This window comes from Mus caroli, chromosome 16 (genome assembly GCF_900094665.2).
Source record: "Mus caroli chromosome 16, CAROLI_EIJ_v1.1, whole genome shotgun sequence".
In the NCBI taxonomy this organism is placed as follows: domain Eukaryota; kingdom Metazoa; phylum Chordata; class Mammalia; order Rodentia; family Muridae; genus Mus; species Mus caroli.
The window spans coordinates 26833088-26845681 of record NC_034585.1 but is presented as its reverse complement, the minus strand read 5'-3'; the positions used below and the strand labels follow the sequence as shown (position 1 = coordinate 26845681).

The 12594-nt window shown below is 47.7% G+C and overlaps 1 protein-coding gene across 1 annotated transcript; it reads right to left on the bottom strand.

The window, feature by feature from the left end:
- Positions 1-6272: 6272 nt before the first annotated feature.
- LOC110311191 lies at positions 6273-7307 on the bottom strand. The gene has a single exon (XM_021184434.1). The coding sequence runs from the start codon at positions 6948-6950 to the stop codon at positions 6510-6512; it is 441 nt and encodes a 146-aa protein (XP_021040093.1). The 5' UTR covers positions 6951-7307; the 3' UTR covers positions 6273-6509.
- Between the last annotated feature and the right edge of the window lie 5287 nt (positions 7308-12594).

Genomic DNA, 12594 nt, shown 5'->3' with positions numbered 1-12594 from the left:
CTTCCTTCCTTCCTTCCTTCCTTCCTTCCTTCCTTCCTTCCTTCCTTCCTTCCTTTCTTTCTTTCTTTCTTTCTTTCTTTTTTTTTTCCTGAAATGGAACTTCCCTCCTCTAGGTCATCGTGTCTGTGCCATCTTCCCTATTACCACAGGACAGCTGTGTTTTGAATGTTTGGACATGCCCCCCTTCCCCTATGTGTGGAAACTCACCCTCCATTGTGATGATTTGAGAAGCTGGCCTGTTAGCAGATGGCTGAATGATGAGGTGGCACCCTGGTGAACAGGACTGAAGTCTTTACAAAAGAAACCTCAGACATCTTCCAGTTCCCCCACCCCTCAACATATAAGCACTGCAAGAAGCCAGCATTTATGAACCAGAAAACCCTTGTTCACCAAATGCGCTGACAACTTGATGGTAGACATTCCCTCTGAACTGTGAGAGAGAAACTTCTCTTGTTTATAAGCCACACAGTTTGCAGTATTTTCTTATAGCAACCAGAATGAGTTAAAACACATTTTGCAAATTTGCTCTTTCAGATCCCTGTACTCTAATGGGGTGATCTGGGGAGGAAGAGAATATTCGCTCTAACACACCGGCTTCCTGACTACCCATAAATGTGGAGAACATGCATGTCTCACTCATTGGCAGATGCAGGCCCCAGGCATAGAAGATGCTGGACCAACTTGGCAAGCTCAGTTCCTTACATCCCCATCAGTTCCTGACCTTCAGCTTGTAGATCCTTCATAATGCCACTTAAGCAGGACTGGCAGCTGTCAGGCAGCCTCTCTTCCCCTACCTCACCCCTTTTCCTGGGCAGTATACCTTCCCTTCTCAAGTAAAATTTTCAAAGTACACTCTCAGTTGATTACGAAAGGAATGCCGAGATGGAAATGGCAAGAGAAACCCACATGCCCTACTCCCAATGACCAAAATAGCACAGCTACCTTTTTATTGCTTTAAACAATAAAAATTTAAAACAAAACAAAACTCAGGAATCAAACTAAAATAGCAAGGTTCACCACTCACGCAACATGGCCATATTATTTATAGACTAGACAATGCTTTTCCTTAGAAGGATTGCTTCTTTGGGTGTCCCGTGGCCTTCAAACTCTGCCCAAGGTCATGTGCTAACAGGAGGAGGGAGGAAGTCCTTGCACCACATACAGGGAACGCCTGGAGAAAGGCCTGGATTCTCAGAGTCAGTAAAAGGAGGATTTGCTCATCTTATTACAGATTACAGCTTGAGGTTTAGAAATTGTAGTCCCCATTGTGCAATTGAGGAAACAGGGTCAGAAACCGAGGTGCCTTGATCCAAGTTACACAGCTAATCAACGGTAGAGATTACAGTGGAGTCTTATCCAACACAAGGCCAGTATTCTTCCACGTGTTGTGACATCTCAGTGCTTTCTGGCTTCTGGAGTCTTGGGTTGGTAAATGTTGATTATCATCTCCATAGTAACAGTCCTGCTTTGCACCCTCACCCCACATACCTCCCTCACTTTCTGTACTCCTCATTAGCCTCAGGGCCTGCTCCCTTGGTGAATAAAGCCAACTGCTGTGATCCCCTAACATCCCTAATCTCCCACACAGTCTCCAAATACCTTTATCTGGCCACACGCCCTACTATTGCTGCAAGCCCTTCTTCAGCCTTTCTTTCTTTCTTTCTTTCTTTCTTTCTTCCTTCCTTCCTTTCTTTCTTTCTTTCTTTCTTTCTTTCTTTCTTTCTTTCTTTCTTTCTTTCGTTCTCTCTCTCTCCCTCACTCCCTCCCTCTCCCTTTCTTTCTTTCTTTCTTTCTTTCTTTCTTTCTTTCTTTCTTTCTTTCTTCCTTCCTTCCTTCCTTTCTTTCTTTCTTTCTTTCTTTCTCTCTCTCCCTCCCTCCCTCTCTCTCTCTTCCTTTCTTTCTTTCTTCCTTCCTTCCTTCCTTCCTTTCTTTCTTTCTCTCTCTCTCTCCCTCCCTCCCTCTCCCTTTCTTTCTTTCTTTCTTTCTTTCTTTCTTCCTTCCTTTCTTTCTTTCTTTCTTTCTTTCTTTCTTTCTTTCTTTCTTTCTTTCTCTCTCTCCCTCCCTCCCTCTCCCTTTCTTTCTTTCTTCCTTCCTTCCTTCCTCTCTCTCTTTCTTTTTCTCTCTCTCTCTTTCTTTCTCTCTCTCTCCCTCTCTCCCTCCCTTCCTTTCTTCCTTTCTTTCTTCCTTCCTTCCTTTCTTCCTTCCTTTCTTTCTCTCTCTTTCTTTCTTTCTCTCTTTCTCCCTCCCTCCCTTCCTTTCTTTCTTCCTTCCTTCCTTTCTTCCTTTCCTCCTTTCTTCCTTCCTTCCTTCCTTCCTTCCTTCCTTCCTTCCTTTCTTTCTTTCTTTCTTTTTTTCTTTCTTTCTTTCTCTTTCACATTTTTTATAATTGTATGCTCAAAAAAAATTAAGGATGAAAACCATACTTGAGGTCCTCTTCTCTTCTATTACTTACATACTAGAGTTCAAAGTTCACCTTCTTCCCATATACATATTTCTGGTACTTCTGTTAAAGCCTGTACACAGTTGACCTTAAAGTTCTTTAGTTAAAGAGCACAGGATGCTGAATCCATCTTTCCGTCTGAGAGGATTTCTATTGCAGGGTCTATAGAGCTCAGGGTAGGTTCCTAATGATGAGATGTAGGACAGATGGGTCATTCCAGTTCTAAGCAGGCGACATGGCTTTTCCAGACCACCTTGTTCCACTGGAGGACAGCCTGGGAGGATTCTTACCCTCTATAGTAGATACTAACACATAAAGGGTTAGATTGACCACTGTGTGTAACACCAAAAACTTGTCAGCCTAAACCACACTCATGAAGGTACCGAATCAACCATGGCAGCCCAGTGTGAGTCTACAAACTTAATCTGAAAAGCATTCATTTCTGTTATTATCTTCTCCTGCTCCTAAAGCTGCCCAAGACAAGGAGTGTGCGTATTGTCTGGAACTTAGCAAGCATGACAGTACGTGTGTGTGTATGTGTGTGTGTGTGTGTGTGTGTGTGTGTGTGTAACTGGGGCATTATTTAATACGTTTTCCTAAAGGACATTTGTTTCCTTTGAACATTTACCTTTTTGACATTAATTTATGTATTCACTTTACATCCTGATCACAGCCCCCCTTCCCTCCTAGTTCCCCCTCACATAGCCCCTCCTCTACTCCCTCTCCCCTTCTCCTCTAAGAAGGGGGAGACTCACCCTAGGTACCAATCCACCTTGACATATCAAATCCCTGTCAGACTAGGCACCCACTGAGGCCAGACAAGGTATCCCGGTTAGGATCCACTGGCAGGCAACAGAGTGAGGAACAGCCTCAGCCTCTGAATGACTACACCATTTTAGTTTGATGTGCTGAGATACCAAGGAGCCTGACAATTGGAGTTTAGGGACTAGTTGGAGTGGGGTATGGGCAGAGAGATTAAGACTCCCACAGAGAGCTAATGGTAGCACCTAGGACAAGGGCATCCATGGAGCCATTGCATGAACAGAGAGGTGGCTGGAAGATGGAGGATTTAATAAGGAGGAAGACAGAAAGCGCCCGCACAGCGCTCCACACAGAGTAGGTGTTCAATAAATGTCAAGGAGTCTGATTCTCACATCAAACATCCAGCTGGGTGAACGGTGCACAGAGGAGGGAGGCTGCCTCTGACGGCCACGGTTCTTCCTCCCCCACTCTTCCACCATCTGCTCCATCCTGGTCGGATCATGAGAAACACATCGAGTTCTTTCCCTCCTCCGAAGGGAAAAGCTGCTCCTTATGCCAGGAACCCCGTGTTCCCAGATCTTGGCAGGGCTGGCTCCCCCTTGTCCTTCAGGCCTCAGGCTAAATGCTACCTCCTCAGAGAGGCCTTTTCTAGTCACTTCTCCCTCCAGGGCTCTCTGTCACATCATGCTTTTATTCCTCCTGACAATTGGCAGGAGCTGGAATGACTGGGTTGGCTTCTGTGCCTGCTTTTTGTCCCAATAGACTTCAACCTCAGAAAGAGAAACCAGCTGTGTTTCTCATGGCTGGGACTCCTTAGGCTGGATGTGCTGATGCCTGGTCGGCGTGTGGTCAGTCCCTGGGCAGACGAGATGGTCTCACAGGGGAAGGTCTATGTGACCAGGGCCTCACAGGGAGAACCGGAGTTTACCATAGGAAGTTAGCAGAGAGGTCAGGGCTGGTCAGTGTTGCTCTGAGCAGCTCTGTCCAGGGGAAGACAGAGCTCTGAGTCCAGAAACAGCATTAGACATTTGAATGGAAATGCTTTGGGGTGACAGGGAAAGGCGTGGGTGCCACTAGTACAGTGGATTGAGTGCTCCCAGTATCCTTCTGAGCAAAATGTGTGTGTGTGTGTGTGTGTGTGTGTGTGAAGGGGGGGAGGGACTACCTACTGGTCACAAGAGATCTTATCCAATGGCCAAACCTAGTTTCCCAACACAATTCTTAAGGAAGATTGTAAGTATTGCCATGTGTTGGGCAGGCACTAAGCTCCAACCACTCCACTAGCCATTTCATGTGCAGCATTCTATTTAAGGCACAGACATCACAGGAGATGCCATTATTCAGTGTCCGAAGGCAAGTGGTAAAGAGTGACTAAGATGTCTGGGGTCACAGAGCTGGGCCATGAGGAAGAGAAGTTCAAACACAGCTGCCTCCTACTCCAAAGCCAGTGCTCTTAGCTACAATCTTTCTGGGCAGCATTATCTCACAGGTGAATCAATTCATTGAGTTTGGCGCAGTTCTTGCAGACTGAGTCATTCTAAATCAGACTGCCCGAACCTGTTCCTCTCCCGGAAACTGATCCCTTAACTGCCAAAGCCAAGGCCAAGACTCTGGAAAACTTTGGTAACCTGACAGTGCATTTGCTGCGCCATTTCCCAATCAGAGAGTTGCTCTTCTCTAGGGTAGAAGAACCACAAGAAGCAGGGTTTAATTACCGGACATATCTTGCTTTGCTCAGCCGAGGAGGGGCATGGTTAGAAACTCAGAGAGGCAGATACACTGCTCCGAATGCCAGCTCCTGTATTCAGTAACCACATGACCTCGCATGGGCATGTTTCCTTGTGGATTGCATCGTAACCCTCACCTGTGAATGTAAATGTGGGTCAGAACAATCTCACGGTGTTCCTGTGGGGATTACAGGAAGACGCATGTCAAATGTCAAGCACTTTGCTCGTCTTCCAGCAAGTTGCTAGCCTTTCCCCTTATTGTGAATAGTGTCCAGGGAGGGGCACAGCTGATCGAGTGGGTTGGAATTGAGGCATGACTGCTCAGCCACTCTGGCTTTGGGTGTAGATTGTCCCCTGGATTCCTCATCTTTAAACTCTGAATAACTTAGTAAGCTTTGAGGGTGACAGCCATCCTTAAGTCAAAGTTGTCTTCTGTTGGGAAATTAACAAACACCAGAGGCAGGGGATGCCTGGCCACAGATGGATGGCATCTGCACCGTCTGACTCCCAACGGTACATCCTGAGCGTGGGCTCCAGAGTGTGCTGTACCAGCTTGTCTGCACAGTAGCCTGCTGTTTAACTTGGAGCATTGGAGGGCAATCAGCACAAGAATTGCAGAAAGAGAGACTTCAGAGCCTAGTCTGTGCACATTGTGAGTCCATTCTGTAGGAATCTTAGTGGGTGGTGGCAGGTCATTGTCTTCCCCATGGGAAGGAGGTTTATAGATGGTTTGTGTGTGTGTGTGTGTGTGTGTGTGTGTGTGTGTGTGTGTGTGTGTGTGTGTGCGCGCGCGCGCGCGCACTCCTGGATGTGGCAAAGCACTGTCTTTTCACAGGTAGAAAACCTCAGATCATTTGGTGCCCTAGTTTCTTGGTAACTGAAAGTGGGCTCTGGGAGTGAGTGGGTGGGATGTGGTGCTGAGATGCTGAGGCCTTCAAGGTTCCCAAAGAGTACCTGGGTCTGTAGGCTTTTACTAAGTTTCTGTCACATGGCCCATGACCAGTCAGTTACCAACACTGTGTCCTAGAGGACACAGACTTCCCAATCACCTTTGTCTGGAACAATCCCTACCTGGGGCCAAGTAGATTAAACATTCCTGCCCAACAAAAGCTTCCGCTTACCTCCCTCCCATGCCTGTAATTGTGACCTGTCCTAATGCTTGGAGCCCTGGCTGCTGCTCCTCTGATTTCTTTTATGGGTCCTAGTGAGTACCCTGGGGTGTTACCTATCTTTGCTTGCAGGTTTCCACTAACCTAACCCTTTCTTGTCAGTCAGGCCGAGGGGTGTTCCCTGAACCACCCAAAGGCCACACAGTAAAAATACACCAAGGCAGGAAGAGTATGTCCCTCTGAGCTTACATTTCTTTTGCTTGAAAACTGGAGACACTGGACGAGCTCCTAATAATTCAATCTGTACAAATGAATTATTCCGTCCAACCCTCCATCCACTATGGAACATAGTTTTAGCACTTCTCAATTTCAGTTCGGAATGACACAGGAAAAGTCTCTCACACCATGGTAAGAAGACAATCCGGCAAAACAGAGTAAGTCAAGATGGGTCTGTGGGAGGGGGCAAGAGGACTAGCTTCTCTGAGCCTGCGCACAGGGTGATCTGGACGCAGGCTTTGCAGACTTCTGGGTCACAAAAGTCGCTCCCTCCTCTTGTAGAGCCTCCTCCTGTCTCCCCAGCATTACTCGGCGCCCTGAAATGCCTGCCTCCCCGCAGCGGGTGCCGGTTGTCCTCCAGAGCGAGGCACAAAGGTCTCCTTGTGGGTCTGCAGCCCGGGGAGGGCGGGGGAGCGCCGAGCCTCCGGGTGACTCACGCCCTTGCCATTTCCTTTGTGCGCCCCGCTCCAGCGCGTGGCTGCGGGCGGGGGCGCGGCTTTGGCGCTGGCGGTGCGGGCGCCCCGGGAAGCCGCCGCGCGCTTTCATGTGGGCAGGGGGCTCCCGGCACACGAGGCCGGCCCACGCGCACAGCCTCCCAGAGGCCCGCGGCAGCTGGATCGGCTGCGGCGGCGACATGCTCGCAGCCTGGCTTCTTCAGGGCTCAAAGCAGAGCACCCACCCTTGGGGAGGCATGTGGTCCCCAGCAGGCGTTGCTCCGCGGCTGGTCTCCTCCGAGGGCGCGTCCTTGTGGAAAAGTGAAAATTAACCACGGCAGGGAAGGGCTCGCACGGCTTGCCGCGCGATCTGGGGGATCTCTAGTCCCAGCTCTAGAGTCCCGTCATCAGCTGCCAAAAATGCTGTGCAGGGGACATGTCTGCAAGCCATCTGCATCTAGCAACTTGCCAAGGTGATGATGCCTGGGTACCAGGCATAGCAGTGGATCCACAGAACTAATGAACCATGGCCTGCCTGGGAGCCGGGAGATAGTCTTACCCAGCATCTGTTAACAGTGGGCTCCCAAGTCCCCCTCTTTCCGGTGCCTGCCCTGGTTTCATCTCTGCCCATGCGCAGTTTCCTTTGCCACAGAGACACTCTAAGCAACTTGTACATCACCGCAGCATTTTCACAAGCTGTTCTCAGCAGGGAAAGCCCATCCCATCCTCCTGAAGGACACCTGGCCTTCAGCTGGGAGCTGCTCCCTAGAGTCTGGTTGAATGCTACTTTTGTGCACTCCTCTGAGAAAGAATATTTACAGAGCTTTGCGGCAGCCTGGATAGGTATCCAGGGCTGTGCTATGACTCTTCCTTTATACAAAGGCAAGCGGTAGGCTGAAATAGCAAATGAGTGAGTGAGCGAGAGAGTGAGCAAGCAAGAGACTGGTTAAATGAAAAGACTTGGGAAAGGCCAAGGACCACTGACTAGCCCTGGGTGGTGTCAGATAAACCCTATTGGAATCCCAAGGAACCAGAGTAACTCTTTGGTTGTGCAATGTCTGGGCTCCCAGGTGCAGGCTGCAGTGCACTTGTGAGATGCTTGCTCTCAGCGAGGAAGGACCCACCAAGACCAAAAGAAACAACCGTTGGTATCAAGATCTAGGGCCAAAGCCAGCGTACAGATCTATCAAGATTCTAGAGGAATATGGAAACAAAACCAAGCACGATATAACAAGGCTCATTCTGCCTTTCCCTTGTGCCAGCTCAGCTCTGATAACACATAGTGGGTACAGAGAGCAACGCCCCTCCCCACTCCTGTGCCCAGTTGCCACCAGTGTTTAAGGTTTGCAGAGCCTTCCCCAGTGTGCTCAATGGGGACGATTGTGTGGGTGTGGGACTCTTCTTCCTTGGTTTTAAGATGGCCATCAAGCCGAGCATGGTGGCTCAAGCCTTTAGTCCCAACATTCGGGAGGGAGAGGCGGGAAGATCTATGAGGTCCATGCTAGCCTGGTCTACAGAGCAAGTTTCAGGACTACATATTGGAAACTGTGTCTTGAAAACAAAAACAAAACTAACCAAGTTACCAAAAACATAAAGAACATAGGGTTTCCATAGTTCAATGAATCCTGAGATTTTAGTGAATATTAAGCATGACAAAGCCACACGATACGTGGTTCTTGCCATCAGGAGCACTCAGACTTGACCAAGGACGAAGTGTGTGATCAACATGATAGAAACATTATGGAAGCCGGGGCCAAGATAAAGGTGAAGTCTGTTCTGCATGAGGTCAGAGAAGACCACAAAGAAGCTTGTAGAAGGGACCTTGAGAGGTGGACAAGAGTCCTCTGAAGACAGAGTGACTGTGAGGAAAGCTCTGAGAGACAGGTGCTGTGACAAGGGAAGTATGACACCATATGGTCACAGCCTTTCATTGTATGGTATGGCTGCCGCCTTTGGCTATATGATATTGACCCTTTTGACTTTTTGGGTTGACAGAGACAATCAGAGCAAACGCGGTTTATAAACTTGAAATTCCTGGAAGTTCCTTTAAGGCCCTTTCTTTGGGTGTTACCAAGTGTCTGGGGCAATTAATTGACCTTACATGTTGCTGTGAGTAACTCTCCCATAGGGAGTGTAAATTTGAGCATCTTTGCTGGTTAAATTGATAACGGGTGTGTGTTAGGGGGTGATAAAACGAATCTTTGTGTCTCCCCACCCCATGATTCATAGGTTGAAGTCCTAAGCATCAATGTAATGGTATTAGGCAATGGGGCCTGTGGAAGGCAATTAGGTCACACGAGTAAAGGCCTCGTGAACAGGATTAATGCCCTGAGTTGAGAGCCTTCAGGCAATGTTCTCCCCTTCTTCCTTCCAATAAGGATATCACAGTCCTGCAGTCTCTCTAGAGCAGCAGTCATCAAGCTGTGGCCCTTCACAGGGATATTTACACTAGGACTCCTAACAGTAGCAAAATTACAGTTATGAAGTAGCAACAAAATAATTTTATGTTTGGAGGTCACTACAACATGAGGAACTGTATTAAAGGGCCACAGCATTAGAAATGTTGAGGACCACCTCTCTAGAACCAGGCAAACACACACCAGAACCCCACACAGACCACAGACCACATACCCTGATTTCAGACCTCTGGCTTCGAAAAAATTGAAAAGTAGTTTCTCATACCAGCCAGTCTGTAGTAATTTGCTATCACAGACAGAACTGACAAGATGGCGAGGACCATAAGGAATTCAAAGAAGGGTTTGAGAAGGAACAAGTACAGAATTGCAGGCAGAAGGAAATGATCCACCAGGGAGGTAAAAAACAGTGCACCATGCTGCAGGCTCAGCCACAACCTAGCTTAACTGATGACCAGGGCCTCTTCTGCAGTCACATCATGTGATAGGATACCTGTGTGTCTAACCTCTAAATCCACAAGCTCCGTCATCTTTTTTCTCTTCCCTAGTTCTCACCCTGTGGACCCTAGAATTTCCTCTGCTGGCCACTGAGGAACAGGGTAGAGATATTCATTCAATCCAGCCTGTCTGCTTTCAGCCTCTGATGCTCTAGGGCTCTCTTCTTAAAACAATCCTCCACTGACTCCCTCACATGCCTCTTTGTTCCAGTCAGTTCTAGCTGCAGTCGCAAGCTGGCACAGACTGAGTGGTGTGAGAAATTATTGTTCCTGTGTCTCTTGGAACAAAACAAAAACACAAGTAGAAGGTTCTGAAGGGCGTGCATCTCAGCATCTCCAGGCCCCTCCAACCAACCTTGACACCATCTTCAGCATCTCAGGCCCCAGAGGCCATAAGCAAGCAGCAGCATCCCAATAAACCTGGTGACACTTCTGGGAAATAGCCAACACAATCACTGTTCTTGGATCCGTGATGTTACATCCCTGTGCTGTAGAGCTTCTTGTAGACATTGATGTTTAAGATTCGGTAGAATAGTTACTCAACAAATTGATAGTCAGAGGAAGCCCTTGCATCTTGTCTCCAAGTTCTAGCCTCTTACTGGAATAGGAACTTTGGGAAGGAAAATATTGACTGGGTTCAGACTGTAACCCAAAGTCATGTGTCCACTCCTGGATCAATCACTTCCCAGGAAATGTCATACGGGTCCTACTCTTCTAACAAGATGGCTTGGAGAGGAAGAAACACTGGAGAATTCAGGACTAAGAAATATGGCTGTGGGACAGGTTGTTCGGATAGGATATAATGAACCGTGTAGGTATGGGACTTAGAGATAGAGAGACACATGAGTTTACAAGACCAAAGTGGTTGTGACTGTCAGGATGAGTCTGCGATTAGTTGTAAGAACCTCAGTTTCTATCCGCTGTAGCTTAGGCAAAGTACCTTTATTCTGGATTTTCTTAAAGTGGCCACCATGGGCTGGAGAGATGGCATAGTGGTTTAGAGCATTGGTTGCTCTTGTAGAAGTCCCAGGTTTGATTGTCAGCACCCACATACTGGTTTAAAACAGTCTGACTTCAGTCCTAGGCAGATTGGATACTTTCTGGCCTCCAGATAAGCATGTGGTACGCAGACATAACATTCAGCTAAACGCCTGGGCACATAAAATAAAAACAATGCAATTCTTTAAACTTAAGTGAAGTGGCCACTCTGAAAGACCTCATCATCAAGCAGTTCTTCATTTAAATGGTGGGGACTTAGGAACGGCTCTCTCTTCAAGGCTAAGTGATCCTTCATGAAGGATGGGAACAAGTCAGGTATCGCTCTATGCCGACCACCAGAGGTCCTTCCACATCCTAGGACACTTACTCCATGAAACCGGAATTGCGGTCCTTTTCAGCGTGCTCTGTGAGGGAGCAGGGCATTTTTCCAGGTCCAGTATCTGAAGAGGAGAAGCAGGAGAAGGGTCTACAAGGATCACTGCCACCTGGTCCCATGGCTCTTCCTCATTTCCCTTGAGACTAGCCAGGCATGCCTTCAAAGAAACATCGCTCACACACAAAGGATTTCCTCAAAATGACATTCACTTTAATTGATGGTTGACACTGGAGGAAGATGTGTGGAGGGGGAGTTCAGCATCCATGAATCTAAACAACCACAGGATGAAAATATTTGAAACATGTATTTGTATAGAGAACATGCAAATATTTTTCTTATTATTCCCTAAACAATACTGCATAACAGCCATGTCTATTGCATTCACAGTGTATTAGGTATTTGAGAAATGATTTAAAGAAATTACTAAAGAGTGGTATGCATGTGTTATATGCATATACTGGAGCATTTTATATGAGAAATTTGAACACACCTAGATTCTGGTATCTGTGGGGTTCTCAGAGCCAATCTCCCATGTATACTGAGGGACAATTACATAAATTTGGTAAATCTTTAAACCATATGTGCCAGAAGTCCACAGAGACATTTAGCAAAATTGTTATTTGTAATAAACCTTGAGTGAGCACCACTGCCCGCCCCATACAAAGTGCCCTATCTATCTTACAGAGCCCTCCTGAGACTACACAGAGCTTCAAAGCCTAGCGACAGCAGATGCTGTTGCTCTCATGAATAATGTCACCACTTTGTACCCAAGTGGGACAAGGAACAAGTGTGTGCAGATGGAGACAGGGAGGAGGGGCAGTATTAGAGTCTTTCTGAGACCATGCCAGGCTCTAGTGTAGCTTTAGATGCAAGGGGCATGAGGGAGAGGTGAGAAATACCAGGAGGAACCGAAGGCAGCTGGAGAGGCAGACACCCATAGCCAGACAGAGGAGCTGCTAGAGACATTTGAATCATGAACTCAGCCTGTGTTAGCTCAGAAAGGTAAGAAGCATAACATAGGTTCCCAGGCTGGAGGTGCCAATCAAAGCCATGGTTCTCAGGTTTGGAGTAGTGCTGCACACCTTTAATGCTGTCACCCAGGAGGCAGAGACAGGCAGATCTTTGAGAGTACACAGACAGACTGGTTTACATAGAGAGTTCCAGATTAGCCTGGGATACACAGTAAGGCCCTATCTCAAAACAGCAGCAGCAGCCACAACCTGCTTCTTGGGATATCCGTCTGTAAGTTCGAGATTTTGACAGGTTCCCCTTGGTAATTTTGTATAGATGGGACTTGGGACACAGCTGGCAACAGGGTTTTCCTCGCTGGACTTCTCTGCTCTATGCATTGGGAGGATTCTGAGGACAGTTTCTACCACTGAAAGGCTTGTAGGTACCTGCCCAGCTCCTGGAAAAGGCCGGCTTCCAGATGACAGACCCTTGCAGCTCCATCCGAAGTGCCCAGCTGGATAAAACCAAAGCAGGATCTTGTGTGTTCATGTGGGTGTCCAAATGGGACAGAATTCTTCCTGGAGGCTGTGGCTCAGGTCCAGGACCAAA